A 24,029-nucleotide genomic window follows, 5' to 3' on the forward strand; every position below is an offset into this window, starting at 1 on the left:
CTACTAACACCATGGAACATAAGCTAAGTTCCCATTTCTAAATAACTTACCAGATCAATTCCAATTTGGTCCAGATCCGCCTAAAAGAAGACAGGAAAATACATTCATAAGCAAAAAATTATAAATCAAAATCAAAAGGTCAAATGAAATAGAATATCTTTGTCACAAATATTCAAAATACAGTGAAGCCACACTTTTGGCTAAAAAAAATAAGTATGCTTACCCATTCTAGTACTAAAAACACTTAATTATAAATACAATCAAAGGATCCATCTTGGATCCTTTGCCGACTTTGTATTGTTCTCCATTTTGGCTAACCTACTCTCTCATTATGTAGGGGGAAATAGCTTGTATGTACGCAAGCACGAATTAACACACAAGACACTCCCGAATAAGTATCGTCACTGATTCGTCACAAGTTCATGACGTCATTATACAGATCATTGTTCATGCCCAAGAAACAGCCTCAAACCAGATTCAGAAAGTATATCTGCTTCCACTCGCGCACAGACACAGGACGTGGTCTATTTTGCTTAGGCAGCATTTCCAAAGCCGAGCTGTCTTGTTACTTGAGGACCACTGTTTCCATGGAGAGTCAAATTGATGACCTCTACCTTCTAAAAAGGTCACTGCCCATTGCATCCTCTCAATACAAAAAAAAAAAAAAAAAAAAAAAAAAAAAATTCAAGGTACCAATCATATTCATTATAATGCTCGGTCACCAAAAGAGGCTAACACCTGCCTAGCCATAGCTCATGCAAAACTGCTTATATATATAAAATAACACACTGGCCGGCTCAATAAACACCAAAATAATATTAAAATAACTGCTCGTCTTTGGCAGTACAATGTCTATCATTTTGCAATTTTCCATCTTAAAAATTCAAGAATACCACCCGTGTGTGTATGGTGTGCAGCTGCACAGACTCACGAAAAACATGCTGTAGAAAAACAAAAAGTCTCCCAATAGAAGACAACTGACGATGGCCATAGTCCAAAGGCGTCGTAAAACCTAGCAGACTCGTAGATTCTTTTGCATGTCGGCAACACACATCTTTGTCGTAGCTGAAGGACGTCTTGCTGGCGTAGGGGAACAATGTTTATGGCGTTTCAGTATGTCAGTCATGTCAACGGTCAAGTAAAGAAGAATTAACACTAGACAATACATCTGTCAAATAATGACCTCGAAATACTAAGAAGTACTAACTGAACGTTTTTAAGTAACACCACTAATATAACCACTGAACTAATTCTTAACTAAAACTTGTGAAGTACTCTCATAAGATTGCGAAATCATAAATCCCTATTAATGATCTATATAAAAAAATAGACCAACTACAACCCCATAAAGAAAATATTAAATTCTCTAACAATATAAAAAACAAAGGCTCGCCAACCCCATACACAAATTAACAGAAAACCACCTCAAATTAGGAAAAATGAGAAATCATAACAACTCTACAGACTACTGCCCTTACATTTTAAGCTCACCATTACTCACATTATAGAAAAAAAATGAGCCCGGAAAAGAAAGAATAACAAAACGACCCTTAAATTATCACTAAAAATGTTCTGTCAACTCTGATATTTACATTAACCCACAAAATCAGTAATAACCCTAACATATCCCCTTATTTCGTTGAAGCGACCAAGAATAGAGAAAAAAAGGATGAGTCCCCAAATAAGGAAAATAAATAACAACCCATTCCCAATATTAACCATGAGGAACACATTATCCCCCACTTGCAACATTACGTTGTCTAAAAGTACATACTTGACTCGGCAACTTCTCGTGCTTTGGAGACAAAAAAAAAAAAAAAAAAAAAAAAATTATACATATCTGCCATCCTCTAGTACTGGCATATAACGACTCATTACTGTTGCAAAAATGCGCAAAAGACCGCAAAAATAAAAAAAAAAGTCATCGCAAATAAGCAAAAAATTAAGTCATGGCTATAAATTAGGACCAAAACCATGTTTCACGCAAACAGAATAAAAACTGTTATATTCTCAACTTAGACATGTGCGTTAACTCAGACAAAAAACTTGCATATCTGCAGCAAAATGGCCAAACAATGAATTATTATCACCGTATCAGCCTTCAAAAGAAGAACACCCACATAATGCAGGGAGTGCTTCCTCAAAATCTCAATAACTGAATTATCTTAGCTCACCTACAGAACATGGCAATATAAACCAAACTTAGGCCAAAGAGTAACTAAAATAAGAGTCCTGAAAATCCACTATCTATCATCAATACACAAAAATATGTCATTCATTACTACATTAATAAAAGGCAATTCTACTTCCCTTATTCATACACAACTCACAAACACAGAACTCACAACAGTACCAAAAAAAAGAATATCTGTCTCGAGAACTGAATAATCAATATACTTGGCCAAAAATAACATCATCAGCGAACACAGCCTTTTGTTTTGAATAATTATCACATCGAACCGTGATTCATTTATATATCATTCGAGCTACAAATGTCCTTTAATATCTAAATTCACTCTACCTCAGAATTGATATATTTTCATATATGTACCGAAGGGGAATTTTTTAGTTGATAATAATTTCGTCCCCCCATGGGATCGAACCACCGTCCAAGTGGACGGAACGAAATCAGGACAGACAGTGACGCTTTCCAATCAGCCAACAGAGACGCTATAAGTTCATTTCGATTCTGACCTTACAAATAACCCTCGAACTCAATTCCGAGGTAGAGTGAATTTAGATATTAAAGGACACTTGTAGCTCGAATGATATATAAATGAATCACGGTTTGATGTGATAATTATTCATAACAAAAGGCTACGTGCTGTCAAACGCTCGAATTGGCTAGCATGGTAGATGGGGTTTCATATCGATTCTGACCTTCCCAAACAATGTTGATTTCCTTTTTGTAGAAATCATCAAACTCCAGAAACTGCGTGCTTGTGCGTTTATTTCTATTCCTTTAAAAGGAATTTTCTATTACACACTGATCTAACTTATTTACAAGTTTTATAGTTAAGTTAAACCAAAAGTATAAATATTTCAAAAAAAAAAAAAAAAAGATGAAAGCAATGTTACAATAGATTGGAATATTTACAGAATGAGTTAGTTTAAGTTGTTTTATTCAGATCAACAGTATAGTACACCAAATAACTAACAAGTAGTTAACAGAAACATCCTCCTTTCCTTTGGGTTTTGACAAAAATAAGAAACTAACAAATTGATTACAACAAAAATAAGGAACAAGTAGGATACATTGTAAACATTAAAATATAAAAACAATAAATTATTCACCCTTCATCTTTTCTTGCAGACGAGCTGATCTTCTTGGCAATTAAGGCATGTCGCAAATAGGATAATAGCTTGTTTGTTCATCATTAACATTGGTTTCCCTCAATTTACTAATTTCTTCCATTTCTGGTATTGCCGATGAATCCTGTGTAGTTGGACGGATATGAATTCTATTTCTTCTATAAATTCCTCCTCCTTCCTTTCAATTATATAGGATCGTTTTCCTTGTGCATGGCCAATGAGCCCTTTTCCCCAACCCTTCTTGTTCTGGATTTTGATAATATACAGGTTGCCCCTCGTTTAATGGTGTCATTGCTCTTGCAGTTTTATCATAATATTTCTTTATGGATTCTCTCCGGGTTTCCCTTTTTTGAGAAACTGGATTGTCATTGTTCATAATTTCAGGAATTATCGACCGTAATTTACGTCCAAACATCATCTGAGCTGGACTTAAGTTAGAGTCTTGACGTGGTGTATTTCTCAGCTCTAGTAACGCCAAATATTGATCTTTTCCATCTGTATGCGTCTTCTTCATCATATTTTTTACTATTTTAACTGCCGCTTCAGCCTTCCCATTTCCTTGAGGATGTCCTGGGATGACATCCTGTGCTCTATACCCACTCTTTAACAAAACTTTAAACTGAAACGAGCTGAATTGTGGTCCTCCATCGGACACTAAAAAATGGGTAGGAATACCGTATCCAGCAAACATCTTCTTGATTATCGCTATCACATGATTTGAAGTTGTTGACGTTAGAAACTCTACTTCAGTGAATGAGGAATAATAATCAACAATGACTAGATAATTTCTTCCAACACTCTCAAACAAATCTAATCCAATTTTATTCCAGGGTCTGCCTCCATCATCAACATCCATCAACGATTCCTTCTGGTTTCGAGGTTTATACTGCTGGCAAATGTCACATGAATTGACCATTTGCTTTATTTCTTTCGACATCCCTGGCCAGAATATTGCATCTCTTGCTCGTCGCATCATGCCATCGTAACCAAGATGAGCTACTGTATCACGAGGAACCCTATTGATGAAATTAAAAGGAGGTTATACATTTGCTCAAGATGAGGAGGAGATAATGACGTTGGCTATATCTATGGCAACTTAAAAATTCACAAGGCCAACAACCCCCTCTGCCCCATGATAAGCCAATGACCGACTCTGACCTACCAGCTGGCCAAGAGTGAATAAAATTTTGAATTCATATGCACCCAGTGAACTCTGCATTGCTTTGTCCGCAGAGCATCGTCAGTCATCACATGTGGAGAGCCTTTTCATCAATGCACCCAAAGATCAAAATCACACGGATGATCTTTGACATAGTCTTCAGAATAGATTCTGTCTCAACATTGAAACGCTCCAGAGGCATCACTTCGTCGCCTGCTCAAGATCTGCACTAAGGCGGACCCATTCATCAGTCAGCGAGGGCAAATGTGGATGCAGATCGACGAAGTTGTCATGAGTTCTCATCTTCTTGTGCTTTTATGTATCCACTGCAAATCCCCCATCTTTGTTTCCTCTCTATCTTGTCTCATGTACACTTAATATTTCCACTCTTCCTCTGCATAATGTCTGCCACCTCCCTACTTTGGCTGGTCATGCTACTAACGTTCAGAGTGCCGGTTCTCAATACTTGGATTTTCCTCTTTAACTGCGAATGTGACGACGACCATAGTGGTATTTTCGCTGCAATTACTCCCCGTTAAGGGAAATGATGCAAATATCAAAACCATAACTTCGTCCAATTCGTAACTCAGTCACTGAATCAAGGATAAATACGCTAAGTCTGAGATACTAGCAGGATCTTACTTATTGAGAAAAAAAGCTAATCAACATCTGGTCACCTTTTGTGTACATTGCGCCACTTCCCACAATGTTCCCTCACTCCTAACCCCAGCCCCACGCCATCACTTAATTAATTACCCACAGAGAGAGAGAGAGAGAGAGAGAAGAGAGAGAGAGAGAGAGAGAGAGATAAATACAAATTAAAAACCCAGAGATAGTCATACAGATACAAATACAACTTTCAAGCCTTCCAGAAATAAATAGAGGTAATTACCCATCACAAATATTAACATTTGACTCCCTCCCTAATTCCTTTAATTGTGTCTTTACTTCTTTAATAATGGTTGCTTTGCTAGTCTGGCCATTCCTCTCCCTTTTAATCTTCAGTATCCGATTCATCAACATCAAAAGAAATTAGTTTTTTGTTGGCATCAGAGAGACTGATGCATCATAATCACTGATATGATCCGTATGTTTCCGGATCATTTATTCATGATGCTCCTGAAGGTTTTGCTGTTTATATAAATTTGACCATTATTTTTTTATGGAAAAAGAAGCCCAAGGACGTCTTCATCTCTTTTACGTTACCGTTCAGAAAGATAATACATTTATGCTTAGTCATCATTAATGTATAATGTAGATTTTAAATTATATTCGGCTTATTTATTTTACAGAGATCATTTAGAAAAGAGCTCTAACGTATTATTCCATTTTTCGAAACCTCATCCAACTTCAAAATAGTAAAATATGGGTCATATTATTAGGAAGCTAAGGATTTTTAATCAAAAGCTAAGAAAGTTTGACCATTTAGTTTGGAAAATTTGTCAGAGTTCAAATTTTTAATTAGAGTATTTCATTTCTTTCAAATCAAGATTATTCTTTTTCTCTTTTTCTGTTTAACTCCAAGGCAATTTTATTTTATTCCTCACTCTCTAACCTATAGTATGAGGCAGATCTTTTTGAAATTTGTATTATACATATTTATCTAATCTACGTGAATGTATGACGTTGGGACAGATATTACAGAGAAGTATGTAGAGAAATTGAGAAAACCGTCATGTCCCTCTTCTCTTCTCTAGATTCGATGCAGGATAAATAGATAACTGGATTGAGACCAAGTGTGTGCTTGTTTTGTTTTATTGCAGAGGTATGGTTATCACTTCAAGCAAATGCTTTTATTTAGTCTACCAAAGCTTCATTTTCAGTCACTCAATAGTTTGCAGCTTAGATGAATAAATTTTGTTAGTGTTAAAAGCCTTATTTTCTTCATAAACAAATTGATTGCTGTATAATTGCAAAAGTAATTCTTACTTGATGTCAAAGTGCTTTCCTCTTTAATATGCTAAAATTCCCTTGACTATTTTCTTACAAATTGTAATACGTTATTTCGTGTTTTGAATTTCCATCCAGATTCCACCATTTTGAAGTCACTGAATATTACTGCAACGAAAGAGAGAATGGGGAACAGCCACTTGCTTCACAGGGGAGAACAAATGTGACTAGTGCATTGAATCATATATAAAAAATGCACTTGAATTTCTCGACCTTTACGGAGACTACTTTCCTTTTCCTTGGGTCCTCAGAGTAATCGAAGCTTCAGTTTCATCCCTTCTAGACAGTAATTCTTGTCAAGATGAAAGGATATATTTTTTTTACCAATATATCATGATTTAGAACATAAAAAATAAAGGACTTCGGTTATCCTTCACATGTCTAATATTCTTAAAACCAATGCGAATTGGTTGGAATACTATTTTCACCCAATACTAATAGCAAACGGCTATTTTCGGTCAGCAATATCGGTTTCGATAATCGCATTTGATCTCATGACGCAATGTTGGTTCATCTGGTAAACTATCATCTAAAGATGCATTATTGAGCTTTTGGACAACGGCCGAAGTTACTGCATTTGATTAGATGCCTTGCTTATCGTTATGAAACACAAAAATTTGGTAGCTGTCCAAGTTCAGAGACATTCTTTTATATAGTTGTGAATTTTTAAAAAACTTTGGAAAATATGAATTCCTGAGACTTCTTCATAAGCAGTCAAAATTTGTAAAACAAAAACATGAAAAACTAGGTAAAACAAAGGTTACTAGATAATGATAAGTGCGTTTACCATTGCTATAGAAATACAGCAACGACACCAATGGCTGCAGTTAAGGGAATAACAAGACTCTTTCACTCAGGAAATCATGAATTCATTCTGAGCGGAATAAATATATAAGAATGAACCCGTAGGAGAGCATAACCTTTTTTTTTTTTTTTTTTTTTATTTTTTTTTTTTTTTTTTTTTTTTTTTTTTTTACACATACACAAACACAAATGCAAACACGGACGCAACAAGACCTCAAACATTCACGCCTCTTACTGTAGGAAAAACAGTTTCTATAATAGTATAAGTTAGTACTGGTAAGGAACTAACTTTCTACTACTAATGTATTTACCTTTTTCATTTCTTGATTATTCGTGAAAGCAAAGTAACCTGAATACATTTGATATCGCTTTAACCGTATCTGACAAAATATGATTACATACGCAACATACGCACACACACACACACACACACACACACACACATATATATATATATATATATATATTATATATATATATATATATATAATTATATTATATATATATATATATATATATATACATATATATATATATATATATATATATATATATATATATATATATATATATATATATATATATATATATATATTGGAAGTATAGTGGTATTTTTTGGGTATAGTTTAGAGAAGGGTCGAGTCAGGTAGTCGTCTTGTATCCTTCTCCCAAGACCTATATTTCTGTGCTCTACTTTCTTCTGGTTCCTAATTGTCGTTTCAGAAATGTCGGCACACCCTCCTTAAGACTCACCATTTCCGTGGCCTGAGGGTCCTTACCTGAACAACAACCCCACGGAAGACCGAGAGAAAGTTAGCACCTACTCAATCGAAAAGCAGGGCAGACCTTGACCAGCTATGTCCCGAGTCCTGGGCCATATCTCCTTGCCTATTGGCACGGACTACAAGAAGGCCCTTCAGTTGTTAATAGAAGACATATTGGATCATCTAGCTATTTTGTATTAGTACACATTGCAATTTGGATTGCCCGGTAAGCCTTAAATCTCTAATTTCTTTTTCAATATTTCATCTCCCAAAGTAAATCCCTTACTGATATCCAGTTGATACTACTATGAGTGTTATCCATTTGAATTAAGCCTATTGATGACACAATCCTTTGCTAAGTTACATAGAGTTAATCACCCCTCTACTGCTGTAGATCATATTGCAAGTGAGAGAATCTTTTATGCACAAGCCATACCTGGGAAATCTATTTCAAGAGACGTGTTATCTTCTCCCCTAGTGTTTCTGACACCATCCTAACTGTGAAAAGTTCCTCAGCAGACAATCCATTCAACCTTGCCACAAGCAATCTAATTGCTTCTGCAACTGTTTGCAAGATAGTAAATTTAGGATTCATGAGCCACAGGCTCCCGTTTGCTCTACTAAAGTATAAACCTTCCAATAATTTCTGAAAGACAGTATATGTGAAACTTGTCTTAATTTTAGTGTTGCATTTGTCTTACTTGACTGCTTACCAGTCATGATTTATTTCCTCTGCTTGAACTGTGTTAAATAAAGTGTATTTCGATATAACTACGGGGTCCCATGGCAACTTTCCCTTTTGTTTAGATGTAACTTGAAGGTAAGATATCTTGCATGTTGTATTTATTTACATATTTGATTCTGGGTAACTGGCCCGTAAGGCCAGATTTCAAATCAATATTCATTTCAACTCCCAGACCCATCAAATCTGTAAAAATATATGTGTGTGTGTTTGGGAGTAGGGGTGTGGGGGAGGCGGTAAGGTAACTACGATGGTCTAGAGCAGTGGTTCTTAATCTTTTTTGGCAGCGACCCAAGCCTACATATATATATAAATTGTCTTTATAAGTAATATGATAATTCTTTTAAAAGCGGGTTACAGAAACAAAATTACATGCTGGGATGTTTATTATTACAAGTAGCACATATAAATAACAGTGATATATGGAAACAAAATATACAAGCATATAATTGCTAGCCTCACATAAACAAAAAGGTATGTTTGGCTTTCATGCTATAAAATCAAATAGAATAATTAGGCTGTGATATATCCCTGTGAAGAGAGAAATTCAAAATTATTCAGAACTTGACATGTAATGTGCTGCTACTCTTATAATCAGTGAGAACCTTGACACTGAAGTGTGTTTATCATCCTCAGGTTGTAGGCGGTTTCTGTACTTGGTCTTTGTGAGTGTCAGTGCAGAAAATCCTGCCTCACACAAATGTGTTGTAGCAAATAGAAGGAGGGCTTTCATGGCTTCACCTCCAAGAATTGGTTTTTCTTTGTACATTTTTATCCAAAATGAGCTTAGTGATTCATGTTGCCTTTTAAAATCATATTGAAGTGTTTCATCACTCTGGATCTCAATGAGCTGCTCCTGTAGGTTGTTGATGTTTGACATTTCCTCAGGTAGGTCTTCAGCTTCAATGTTGAATGGGTTTCTGATCCAACTGTATTTATGTGCATTTTCTGGAATGTAATGGTCAAATTCTGTGACCAGATTGGACATGTGTTGCACAATAGTGTCTTGGACTTGGCTGAGAGAATAGTTTTCATTCTCCAGAAGTATATTTAGGGAGGGAAATGATGCTGTTTTTCCTGCCTTTACTTTATTCATCCACAACTTCAGTTTTTCTTCGAATGATGACAGTTTCTCAGAAAGCTCAACTAATGTCTGATCACGACCTTGAATTGACATATTCAGGGAATTAATCTCAGCAAATATATCTGCAAGATATGCTACTTGCATCAACCAGTTTGAATCTGAGAATTTGTGGGCCAATTGATGTTTCTTTTCAGTCAGAAACATCTCGGTCTCAGTCCGCAAATCAAGCAATCGTTGAAGAACCTTTCCTCGTGACAACCACCTAACTTCAGAGTGGTACAACAGATGCATAAGTGTAGAATCAAAGTCAGAGCACATTTGAGAGAATAACCTTGAGTTGAGAGCCTTAGCTTTGATGAAATTAACGATCTGAATTACCTCCTTCATCACCTTGTGCAAGTCATTTGACAGTTTCTGAGCAGCAAGATTTTCAGTGTTGCCAAAGCCACGGTAGAGATTATCGTACGGAAAACTTCAAATTCAATTTTACATTGAAATTTCAAAACACTTCAAATAAATTTTCTGCTTGGAGTTTTTATTTAATCATGGTCTGCTTAGAATCCTAAAACAATGCATCATGAAGTTTAATTATTACAGTATATAATTATAATATATTTGTAGTGGGAAAATAATTTTCTGCAAACCTTTAGCGACCCAATAAAATGGATCTGCGACCCAACTTTGGGTCGCGACCCAGGGGTTAAGAACCACTTGTCTAGAGTATCTGATTAGTCACCATATCTACCCCACCAACTAAATTGATTGTATTTAGTTCCTAGAAATAGCTCTGAGATTTAGCCAATTTATGTTAAACGGCATTGCTCTTCTTTTAACCTGACCAATACCACATTTAACAGTTATAGCAAGTATGATAAGGTTTGTCAAAATTAAGAATAACAGAAAACAGAATGGATGCAGTTCCTGCAGCCATATTTCGAATGAGGGAAGTATATCTATCATCTGTCAATCTGTTTGTGTGCTGGTCTCTATGTGTTTGTATTCTTTTTGTGAATCTCATTCAGATAAAAATCAATTATCTTCAGAGAGTTGTGATGTGTACATCCTGGAAAGGGGGTTACAGACATTAAGGGTAAGTGAACATATCATATTTAGAAAGGTGAAGGGAAAAGTATGAAATCAATATGTTAGACTTGTAATATCCTTTTCCAGTATTACTGCTAACGGGAGAAGTATAAATCCTACGAGACTTGTAAATGCCAGGAAATTCATGAAACTATGAGATCGGAGTATTACCTTGTTGAATTCCGTAAAGCAAGAGCACATTTCTGCATGAATATTAAAAAAAGAAGAAAAAAAAAACACACACACATACAGAAGGGATCTATGACAAAAAAGTAGCAGGCAAATTTACTCCTTGTCAACCTCCAGTTATCAAGATGAATGGTAGTGAAGCAGCAGATCCCCAATTAGTAGCAAATAAGTTTGCTAAACATTTAGCTGATGTTGCAAAGGAAGATAATGACAGACCCTGTTCATCTCAAAGAGGGCCAATGGAACAGTTAGAAATTTATTTTAATACACCAACGAATGAGCAATATATCTCTAATTTTATAGATATAAGATAGCTGTTTTCAGTGAAAAGAAGAGGTTAAGAAGTTCATTTTTGTTGGGTGGCTTCTAGTGTTAGGATTCTTGGAATAAGCAAGCTGATCTGCTTGCTAAGCCAGCATTCACCTCCCCAAAACCTATACGATGACTACTGCCAAATGGGGTGTATATCCTCTATTGGGTCAGAAAATTAAAAAAGGTTTGGCAGTCCCTATGGGAAAATATTACAACGAATTTAAAAAATGCGCAGTATTACGTCACCAGTGTCTCATTGGTCACATCCCTATATGCCAAGGAGACAATCAACAATGTTGCGCAGGTTGAGGATTGGACATACGAGACTCACTCGTGGGTTCTTGATGTCAGGCGAAAATCCTCCATTTTGCGATAACGGTATTGTGCCCTGGACTGTGAGACATTTGCTGGTCGAAAGTCGTAGTCTTGGGAATCTGAGACACAGGTTCCTGTCCCGGGGACGTGACAGAGAAGGACGTCTTATCCTAATTCTCGGCGAGGATTGTAATATATAACAGTTATATATCTTAGTGAGGAAAGCGGGTATCCTCAACAAATGTTAAACCATATACATGTCAGTATGTATATGTAGTATATATGATTTGTAAGATTATCTTCAATATATATATTTTAAAAAATAATATATATTATATATATATATATATATATATATATATATATATATATAATATATATATATATATTACAATATATATATAATATGTATATTATATCTAATATATATTATATATATATCTATATATATATATATATATATAATATATATATAATATATAATATATATTATATATATATATCTACATACATATATCTATATTTTTATTATATATATATTATATATCTATAATATTATATATATTACATTATATATATATATATATATATATATATATATATATATATATATATATATATATATATTATATATATAATAATTATATATTTCCCTATGTTGAAACCCCTTTTTGATTTTTTTTTACCTATTTAATTTTTTACGGCTTCAATAACATAGGGGTTTTTATGCCGCTAGAGTTAGCAGTCATAATCAAATCAAATCAATTCTCGTTCATCGTTGTCAAAAAAAAAAATAAATAAATAAGGTCATATTGTCATATTGTCCTACGCATTGTGATACTAATCATCACACAGTTAGTGGGAGTAAATATCTCAATTAACATGATTTACAACGCTATAGAACGCAAATTTGTCCATTTAGTCAAAGGAATTTGAATATTTCATGCGATAAAAAAACAGCACTGGTTTCATGCCATTTCTGTATTGTTGCAGAAATCCTCAAATAAAGGAATGAATGTCATAACATAGTGTTATATTACATACAAATATCGATGGGACCAATTTTTATATACATGTGTAAAGGTATATTGTTTAATATTTATGTGCTATGCATCCTTTTTTTCATAGCCGTTGTTATACTTGAAAAGGATTAGATCAATTACAGGTAACCTTCCAATTGTTTCTGGATTGAATTCCATGTAATTGATACTTTTCTCTTCGGTTAACTGACTCCTGAAACTGACGCTGGCCATGTCTCGAGGGAGGTTGTGGATTTCATGACTGAACGTAAATCAATCCATTTACCTTTTCAGAAATATTACGTACCTGTCTTCAAATGCGTTAAAAGTTAAAAGTTATATAATGCTTAGTGATAAAACTGCGTTTTATTTTTATTTTATTTTATTAATTTCTTTAGAGAAAGTGGTAAAGTTGACTAATTAGATTTTTCATTAAGATGATGACTGCCAAGCTAGATGTTCTGCTGCCACAAAGTAACAAAGTAGTCGATGTCGCTGTTATTTTCAATGTTATTTTCTTGTTGTCGATGTTATTTTGTTTGTTTGTCTGTTCTACTCTTTTCCTTTTGATGCTCATTTTGGTGTTTCCTTTGAGAGCTCGTTTGTCACGTTTGGGGGTTAATGATAACTGGACTAAGATAGTCCACAGCAAAGGGGCTAGGGAGTTACGACCCCAGTCAGTCACAGGGACGCCCTCTGGAAAAGGAACTACTGAATTAAGGAAAAAATGGCAGCTAACGCAGAATATACTAAAGGTATAGTAGCATGTTTGCCTCCCCTGAGGTCCTCTGACTTGAAAAGCTTGTTTGGTAGGAAAGGGGAGAGGATGGAGTCATCTGGCTACTAGAGCTAATCGACTACTCTGGAATGGGCAAATGCCTACCTGAGACTGGAGAAGAGATCTAATATCCAGTCTATAAGAAAGTTGACAAGACAAATTGCGCAATTTAAGAATATCCCTAATGTCAAATGCTTTTACAAGTATCTGAAGAAATACTTTGAAACTAGATTGAGAGGATAATATGTTTGAACCAAAGCTGGTGAATGGCAAAACGGTTTCGACCGAGAAGAGGGACACTGATATGATTTTTCTCCCTCAGATGATATTTGAGAAATAGCTGGGATGGGACAGGTGATAGATATATTGCTTTTTATTATAGATCTAAAAAGGCTTTTGATAGGTACCAAAATGAAATATGATGCCCTAAAAGACCCTTACTATGAAATCCCTGAGAAACCTTATATAAGAGCAATTTTATAACACCTATCAAACATCAGATCCAAGTAAAACAAATAAGAGAATGAAGACTGGTTTGAAATAAATCAAGAGTAGACAGGGCAGCGTCCCTTTCTCCACTTCGTTTTATATTATTCTAGATAAAATGTATTAGGAGCTAGGTGAGGATGAAGCTGCAGATATGACCATCAACCTTATGTATGCAGATGACCATGCAATGATAACCCCTCAGGCGCAGAATCTCTCAAGAAAACGTCAACAACTGGAACGCGATCTTAACAGCTAATGGAATGCGGAATCAACAAGAATAAGACAGAGATCTACCCTATCACGAACACCAGTAACGTATATGTAAATTAGAAGGTCAACATTGAAACAGTGTAGAAATTTTCAAATACTTAGGAAGTAGAGTTTAGTGACCAAAACGATGCAAAACTGGAATAACTACCGAATACAGAATTCAGTAACAATCTGTATCTGCTCTACCCACTAATGACAGACAGAATAGACTCGAAAGTGAAAACCATAATGTCCCTCTCTAATTTTAAGACCATATGACGTTATGGCCATGAATCCATGGCATTACATCAATAACTAGAAGCCAACTTCAAGCGCTGAAATGAAAGCCCTAAGACTCATAAAGGTGTAACAGACTAATATGCCTAGCGAAATGAAGACATTAGAAGAGAACTGGAGTGAGGCGATACTAGATTTTGTGGACTCAGAGGACAGCTTAGATGGTTTGGACACACAAAAGAATGGAGGAGGAGCCGATATCCATAAGGTTTTTTGGAATGCCCCGGAAGGAAAAGGGACCGTAGAAGACCAAAAATGAGATGGCTACAAACATAGAGAGAGGATAAGAGAGGAGAGGCTCTAGTTTGCGGGAAGTTTGATGAGAGATGCTCTATGATGATCGCCAAGAATGGAGACTGTTCCTGAAGCAGGACGCTGACAGGCCTGGAGGCCACCTGGCGTCCTGTGAGAAAGGTGAGAAAGTATGAAAGGGTGACTCGCCTATTAATAGATACTGGAAAAGGGCTCCTTATTTCCTTTAGGCACTACAGATACCATCTGAGGATGGCGGTTGTTTGTGACATCATCACGATAGGGGATGTGCGATGGTCCGGGGAACGATCTGAACCCTCTCGCAGCATTTGTATCTACTGTTTTCCCCCCATACTCTACTTTTCCTTACCAAAAGGACTCAATTCTTGAGTCATCTTGCTATCTATAACCTGATGGTCGGACTACTTACGTATGTTTGTGTGTGCGTGTTCGCTATAGACGGCGAAACTGCTGGACCAAATTGAGCCAAGTCGGACCTTTAATGAAGATTTTATATGGGATGGTTTTCATCCGAGTTCCGCTTAGATCAGAATATCCAACCGGATAACCGGCCATGATAGCTTCTTTAATATTATATTAGATAAGAGGAAAACCGTCACTGGGATACGTAGGATGAAGGACATGTTTCTGTCTTGATATCACAAAATCCGATTACGAACGGGAATAATCTATTTGAATTAATTCAGGGGCAAAAAGATAAACTCATTATGGTGCTCATATATAGTAGGACAGTTTCTATCGAGCAATCAAAAAAATCCGGATATCCGGCCGGGTATCCATGCAAAGACAGTGAAGTCTCACGCTGCAATTCCTGTCCGGTTCCCCAACGCCAGGGCACCAGTCTAGTAGATCATAAGGGACATTCTGATTGCTCCATGGCCACCCAAGAAAAGCCTAAAGATTTGCCATACCAGTCCAGGGACAAATATGGATCGGAATTTCGGGTGGAATGTTTGTATAAAGAAATTTGACCATCAAACCATGATGTGAAATGTTATTTAATAGATTAACATCTAATATAGTAGGGAGATCAGCCCCCGCGCATGCTTGACTTATTCGCTACTCTCTTAAGTGACTCTTCTTGAAATACGTTGGATGTCTAACGGTTGAAACGATGGATCTTTCACTCGTATTGAGGTGGGATGGATTATAGTAAGAGTTTTCTAGGGTGGGTGGTAGTGGTTATCAGTTCGGAAATTATATATATAATATATATATATATATAGGTATATATTATATATTATCTATATATGTGTGTGTGTGTGTGTGTGTGTGTGTGTGTGTGTTGTTGTGTGGTGTGTGTGTGTGTGTGTGTGTGTGTGTGTATGTTATGTATAATGCATGAAATACATTTTCATACTCTACGTACAAGGAAATGTTGAAAGTAGTAAATTTGGCGCGAAGCCACATGAAACTCATGACAGTCCCTACTGATTCCAGAATTATTTTGTCCTCTTCTGATCTATCGACAAGGTCAAATGTCAAATCAACTGAAGTCGGAGCTTTCACAAGGACCCCTTAAGACCGGAGACGCTTTCTCTCACATTCTCCGAAAAAGAACTTTCTTTAGGGGAAAAGATCTTCCTCAGGTGTTCATTCCGCTATCGTCACTGGGGCCATTACTGTTTAGCCTTTGATGGCACTGGTGCACTAATAATTACATAAGCATCAAACGTTTTAAAGATAGTGCAGAACAAATTTCCAAGGTAAATTACTCACTTGTGTATGATTAAAGATTATGTGGATGCGCTACTAAACTGAAGTTGTGACGTGCTGAATTATTCTGAGAATTTATTGCTTTGTTTGATATCACCTGAAGTGGGTGTTATGATCTTGAGTAATAAGTTGGCTATTCATTATCCACCTTTTGATATTCTACAGCGTTGGATGCTGTAAAAAAAACTTTAATAATCAGTGATATGCTTTTTCTGCTTCATCTGAAGATGTTACAAATAATTTTATGTCTAGAGAAATCCATTAACTGTTATGCTGTGTCCAGTTTCTTATCCAATATTGTTACTGAAATTTTATTTGTACATTTTACTTTTAATTTTTGGAAATGGTGAGTATTTTTCATTTCTAAAACATACTCATCAACTATATGAACATCAATCAAAAACATTTTGAGTTATTCTTATGTATCCCATCAATTTCTTATAATATGTCTCCTTTAAAAAAATGAAATACTATATAAGAAAATGATCGTGATATTCTAAATGATGTCTAGGCCCTACAATTGCACCAGAGAAGCGAAATAACACCTCGTTTTGTAAACTTTCCATGAAAACCAGAACAATATGTCCAGAATCACCAAAGCCGCAAGGGGCTTCATCTTTCAGAGGCCAAGTGAGTGAGAATATGAGATGTTGATGCGGAGGCAAGTGAAGGGACCTGTGTTGAAGAGGATGTATGAGGAATTATTGGAAAAGGTGTGAGGTAGAGGATGACGACTGAATGGAAATCTAGAGATCTTCTTAGCTAAAAGAAAAGAACAGCTTTTCCCAGTTGGTTGCCATGTTAGAAGCAACACTTTCTTAACTTCAGTTGTCGTTTATGTAATTTCAGTTGAATCATTATAATTATTCTGATCGGTGTTTACTGGTAGTGCTGGTCCCTCATCACCCTCATCTTTATATATTTTTATTATATTACAGTACTCAAGAAAATAATATTCTAATACATAATATTATTTTAGAAAGGCGAACACTTGTATTTTTTAAACGTAATTAAGTTCGGTCGAGTGCTCCTTCTTTATTTTTTTTTAGTATTGTTATGCATTTTATTAAAACATCTGCCATCTGCATTGCGAAACCAGACTGCATATTAAAAGTGATTTTGATTAAAAGGATAGAATAATGAAGGGTTTTTTGTAACATATTTAAGAAGGATATATTTCGTTTTCCCTTCCACCACCTTCGTGAATCACATCAGTTGTTTAATCAAGGTTTTATCTGCTTATTCGGGGCTGATGAAGAATGAAAACAAAAATTATGTTTTCAAATAGGGTGGGGGGCTGGGGTGGGAAGTCTGCCTCGGTCCTCTGGATTATATCTTCTCGTGGGTCCTCTCAATGATTAGTACTGTTGAAGTTTATTTGATGTAAGCAGTAAAGTTTAAGCGGCTTAGCTCATGCCGCAGCACTCAGCTCACGTTTTCTGGGGCTGCTGGTTCATCCTCTTCTCGCTTTACGCGAATCTACACGGATGTGAATGTGTATCAATGTCTTCTGGAGTAAAGAAACAGCATTAAGCAGCAACCTTATCCCTACAATTTGCATGGGAGAAAATTACCATTTCCATGCAAAACGGGAAACACAATCACACAAATTATATCCCTTAAATCCGACGGTAGAAAGGTAATGAAACAGGACTTAGAACAATACTTTCGTAGTGTATCTACATTTTAAAGTTCACGCTGATTAATAAGGTTGACAGACCTTTATATACAAAACTGAAAGAGGGGCGGGGTTACAGTTTGTTATCTAGCGGGTGTGTTCTTTAAGTCAAAGAGACAAGGAAGAGGATCAAGGGACAACCAAGGATGGATATTAAATTTGTTGTTGACGTGGCTTCAATAAAACCGGTTTTCTAGTAGATTTCTTTTCGGTGATCCTTTGATCCTGTAGATGAATCGAGGAATTATCCGTTAAATTTTGCACGGCTGTCCTTAGCCATGATCTGCAATGCATTATTTGGTTAATCCTCTTAATATGTCCCATAATTTTGTGCGGAGCATCTTACCTTTAGTTCTTTAGAAGTTTTGTTACAATATAAATTTTATTACATTCTTTAGCAAGAAATACTGTATACAATATTGTTGAATTTTACTGGCTATTTTTAATTAGTGGTATTCCAATAATAATTTATTAATGGCAAGTTGAATCAATAGTTTTAAAATTAGTAGAGAGCAGGATGAAATTAGGAAGAAGATGGTACACAGGAATAATTCTTAAGTTCATATTTAATACTGGTTGGATTGTAATACGTATTTTTGCTTAAGTTGCACACAAACTCAAAGAATAATGGAGGCTACATAATAATCTCCTATTTTATCTATCATAATTTTAAACTCATCATCCAAACTTCAGGACAAACAGATTCATAAGAGATCTGAGTACGCACTGGAAATGTTGACATCTTAATTTGTTTAGCATAGTTGGAGTAAAAAGGATTATTTTGACAAGTTATTCATGGTTTTCCTATATATTTTAAAACTAAAATTGGTGCTATTTTCATTACTAAGACACCCAAAAATGGAATAACAATTATTTTCTTCATATTCTATTTTGAATTTTATATATGGTACTAGATTATTTACCTACATTTTTCGTTTACATACAAAACAATCGTCTACACATCTAACTCAAAACACCTTAGAAAATAAATTTTACTAATAAGTCTAGATTAAAAAAATTACATGTAAATATTACACAAGATACAATTATATACGTTAATAGATAATTCTATATCATAACGAGTCCAAAATGTTTGTCCTCGATAGAACTTTAGTGAATAAGATGTTACAATCAATACTGATTAATTTGTCCTACAGGATAAATCAATATGGAGAGTCAAGCTAGAACTCACAAGTTTAGTAAATAGAAATTGGAAAGAAGTACCCAGGATAATTTAGAGAAGTTATAGCTAATACACAAAAAGTTACACAAATGAACAAAAATTGTCCTGCGATTACTAAGAAAGTGAAATATAATAACGAAATCCATAAAGAATGATAACAGTGAATGGTAAAAAAGAAACATTAACAGCATAAAAGCAAAAGGTTAATTAAAATGTCGAGAAACTTCTAACGAGGTGGGGATGAATTACGATACACGAAATAAAGCCAGTCATTTTAAAGATTGTCAGCAATCATTTCATGATAATCTATAGGACAGATACAAACACTAAACATATTTTCATTTCGCGCAGTTTGCAGTACTAGGAAAAATAAATACATCAACAAACCCATATTTTTCTATGCGGTGATTTAGAGAATCGTAACCTAATTTTTTTTTTTTTAGACTCCTGCAAAAAAAAAAAAAAAAAAACAGACGAAATAATTATTTTGCCGCTGCCATCGGTCTCTTTTGTTACCCAGCAACTACCGTATGCCAAGATTGTAAGTACACTTGAAACCTAATATAAATTCACAGGTAGTACCAATTCAAAATTCTATAATCATGGCCTAATAAGGATGAACGTTTCGCATGATCAACCTGCGTATTCTCGTGATACACTTTTATTTTTATTTACGATTCCCCTCAGCATCATTTCCCGTGGTGGAGGCGAATACTAAGCTTTCTAGCTTAACGTTTGTGGCTAAAATGTTACGAGTTTATATATATATATATATATATATATAATTATATATATATATATATATATATATATATATATATATATATATATATATATATATATTATATATTATATATAATGAATTAGTATTTTGTATAAGGTTTATCAGAGATATGATAACCGGAGCGTTAGTCCACCTCCGTGGTACCTTTGTATGACTGATTCTACGTAATATGTAAACAAATGGCCCACAAGAACACTTAAAGTGAGGATCTCGAACTTGAGACAATAACGTTGTCACTAAAATGAAATGAGAACAGTACCTGAGCTTTGCTCATCGCTGGTATCCTGGGAATCAACCCAAGATTGGCATTGGCAGAATACTGGAGAGGGCACACAACTGGGTAGGCCAAGGACATGCAAAGCGGTCAGATGTGAATACATAACATCCAATGACAATTAACGAAGTGAATGTGCAAAAGTAAACTATTTACGAATTCAATATACGTTTATTGCAATTTGTTTAGCATTTTGGTAGCGTAACAAATTATCAGTTATTTCAGAACTATTTCCAATTATCTTACCTCACATAGTCTCCTGTGGAAATGGGAATGTTAAGGATGGGAATAGGAGAAACCAGTTCAAACAGGTAATTGGGTGCTAGGAATAGGATGTGAAGGGCCCACAGAACAACTTGTACTCCAACTTTAGTTACCACGCTAATTCCGGGAACGGGACGGGCACAGTCGGGCTTCGCAAGCAGAACAATGGATTAGTGAAATTGTATTGAAGGAGTGGCACATAAGCCAATTTATAAGTTAAGTATACCACAATTGTTATTTTAATAAATATTTTTTTTTTCTAAAGAAATGGTGGGTTCATATCGTTTCGCACTATTCTTACATAAGACCCTCGTAATTTGTCAGGAAATTCGAAAAAGAATTATTAATAGTTTGAAGAGTTCTCGTTCGAAGAATAAAAGGTGTACATTAGCGTCAGCATAAATCAGTTTGTATTTTAAAAAGCCTCTTTTTTTTTTTTTTTTTTTTTTTTTTTTTTTTTTTTTTTAACGGAGCGCCACAATTTATAAATTGCTTTTCATCCTAGTTTGAAATATAAAAGTCTGCTATAAATTCGTCCTCATGAAAAGCTTTGGAAAGGCTTTGTGCATACACCTCCTAGAGTTCGATCTTGTGCCAACTTTGAATTTTATGTTCCTATTTCAACCTAACATTTTAATTTAGAAATGTTTAAAGTTTATGTTCGCTAAATTTTAAAGCAATTTCAAAGGTTCCGTTCTTGAAAAACAATAGCATATTTATGTTGTACGATTCTTTATATGACAAAACAAACAATAGCACTTAGTAGGGAAAAGAAGTGACCATGTTTTGCTTTTATTCTTACGCACCTTAATTGATTATGTCATATATTGGTTTAAGAATTACCTGCTTTAGTTACTCTCTCACACCGTACTTTCCTTCTCTCTCTCTCTCTCCTCTCTCTCTTCTCTCTCTCTCATCAGATATGCCACTCACTTTCACAGGGTTTACAGGGTCTCCGAACCTTCATTCATTAAGTCATGCATTATGTCCAGCCGTGTCGTTGACTTTCCCTTTGTTGTATTCCCCTTTTTTACAAACGCGAAAATAAATACTTCTTCCCGATTAAAATTATATTTTGTATAATTCAACACGGAAAAATTTCTTATAACTTTCAAAGAAGGGGAACTTGTTGTTTACGATTTTGTTGAGAAAAATAACTTCTCAAAACTCATATACCGTGTTGGCAGACTCTCTAAAATAATTATTTCTGATCCACAAAATATTGAAACATGAATTGAATTAGCATGTACAGAGACCTTGGAGACAGCTTATCCTTTCTTAAAGATTTTTTTCTTTTTATAATAGACTAAGTTTGGAAGGTGAAGCTTTTAGAGCGTATTGAGGAAATGATATGAAAAACTCTTTTGGTCGTGAAGCAGAATTAGCACCAAAACCCCAAAGTTATAAGGGTAAAGCACTCGCTGATTCTGAATTAAGTTGGGAATTTAAGAAAATTATATTTTGACCACTACATTGCTTGGAATAATTCGACATTCTAAAATATTTATACCGGTTTGGTTCAATGGATATTTTTTCAAATTTAATTTTGGTTTATTTCTTAAGTCTTTACAGTTTTGCCCATTTTATTTTGCAATGTAATAAGTTTAATTGAATTTATAAAGTTACAGAGGGAATCATATACTGTGTTATATTTATATATTATAGCTCCTAACTTTGATTTTTTTTTTTTTATTATTATTTACCCTCGAGTAGGCCATAGACAATGCGGACTATGATAAAGGGACAGAGTCATTTCGTCCTCTCCGCCTTATCAATTTCCCAACATACTCAATGAACTGACACCAGACAATCCCATTGTCACAATGAAACCCGCTGTAAATCTTCTCTGCCAATTTGATGAGTGTCAATGAAAACGAGAAAGATGGAGCAATGATTCCCACTAATGATGGAGGAAGAGTGTAATTGGCAGTAGATGTAGTGGATGATATCAATATGACGGAAGAATGAATCTTCAATAATATTTTAAGAACGGAGTGAATAGAAGCCTAAGGTGAACTACGGAAGAACTGCGATTCAGCCATTCTCCTTCATGGCAGTGAATGAGAACCTCAAATGTGAATGAATCGATTAATTACTGTCAAATAAATGTGGTGTAAGCAGTGAAGGTGTGAGAAACGTGGAGATAAATAGAGTAAATAGTAAAGTGGTTGGCTTAGGCTTAATGATACATCAGAGCATTTTGAGACAGTTTTAAGAATAGAAGAAAGTACATCTATGAATAAATTACATAATTCAGAAGTGTCAGGAGAGAAAATAAGAGGAATACCTAGATAATAAGATTATGCTCGATAGGTAAGGTGGAATAAGAAAGAGCAGAGTGAGCACAAGATGGGGATTCGATGTGCTCACTTAGAGCATATGTGTGAATGTAGAACACAGCTTATGTTGCGGACGTCTTTTGCCCAAAGGGTCATAACGTTTCGGGAAATACAGCAACCAAATACTACGATATTACTAACAACGGCAGTTGACCTTCCATAACGAAGAATCTTGTAACGTCATTAGCCATGATTTTTTATATCCCTATTCGGGTTAAACCACCGTTTTCATTTTCTTTTTCGCCAGTTCCAGTTTTCTTTCCCGACATGTGCACTGCCAGCGTTATCCCTTCTGAGAGGAAAAAGTATATATATATATAATATAATATATATATATATATATATAGCTATATATATATATATATATGGGGATACAATTCCACAATGAATAAATTCCTCTTGTAGTTTAAAATATTATGTAACGACCGGACTTTTGAGACGAGTCAGTAGAAGGGGCGTTAATTTCTTAACGAGATACCTTTGCCAGGAATACTGGCATTACAGAAATACAGCTATTGTGGAGGGAGATAATGGAGGAAAAGGGAAAATTCAAACTTTAGAAATATATTTGCCAATAACGATGCTGCTTCCCTCTCCTGTTTTACTCCACTCAGGTCAATTTCTCCAACTACCCCCAACCACCATAGAACAGCAGTTGAACAATAGAAAACATTCCCCCACGAAGATCAAGACGAATTCTGGAAAAGAACGAGGGCTCAACCGCCTGATCATTCCATAATTTTGAACTAAAGCTTGTTTCCTAACCGTTGTTTTTTCAAATGGTTTTGTGACTCTTTCTTGTCAGTTTCCTTGAGTGACAGTGACATTCACCTTTAGTGAACAAGGACCACAGTTTTGAATGGTCGAAAGCTTTAATCCTATACAAGTAATCTATATTTTAAACACAAAGAATTTACTTCATTGTGATTGTATCCCCATTTACTTAGAGGCACGACATAGTACCTGGCTTCT

The 24,029-nt window shown here is 35.1% G+C and overlaps 1 protein-coding gene across 1 annotated transcript in view; it reads right to left on the reverse strand.

Moving 5' to 3' along the window:
* Window positions 1–9,284: 9,284 nt before the first annotated feature.
* Window positions 9,285–24,029, reverse strand: part of LOC135206345 (protein FAM200B-like) — a 37,400-nt gene continuing 22,655 nt past the window's right edge. Inside the window, exon 4 of the mRNA XM_064237765.1 lies at window positions 9,285–10,287. Coding sequence (XP_064093835.1) covers window positions 9,285–10,287 — 1,003 coding nt within the window. The remainder of the gene's footprint in view (window positions 10,288–24,029) is intronic.

This window comes from Macrobrachium nipponense, chromosome 29 (assembly GCF_015104395.2).
Source record: "Macrobrachium nipponense isolate FS-2020 chromosome 29, ASM1510439v2, whole genome shotgun sequence".
In the NCBI taxonomy this organism is placed as follows: domain Eukaryota; kingdom Metazoa; phylum Arthropoda; class Malacostraca; order Decapoda; family Palaemonidae; genus Macrobrachium; species Macrobrachium nipponense.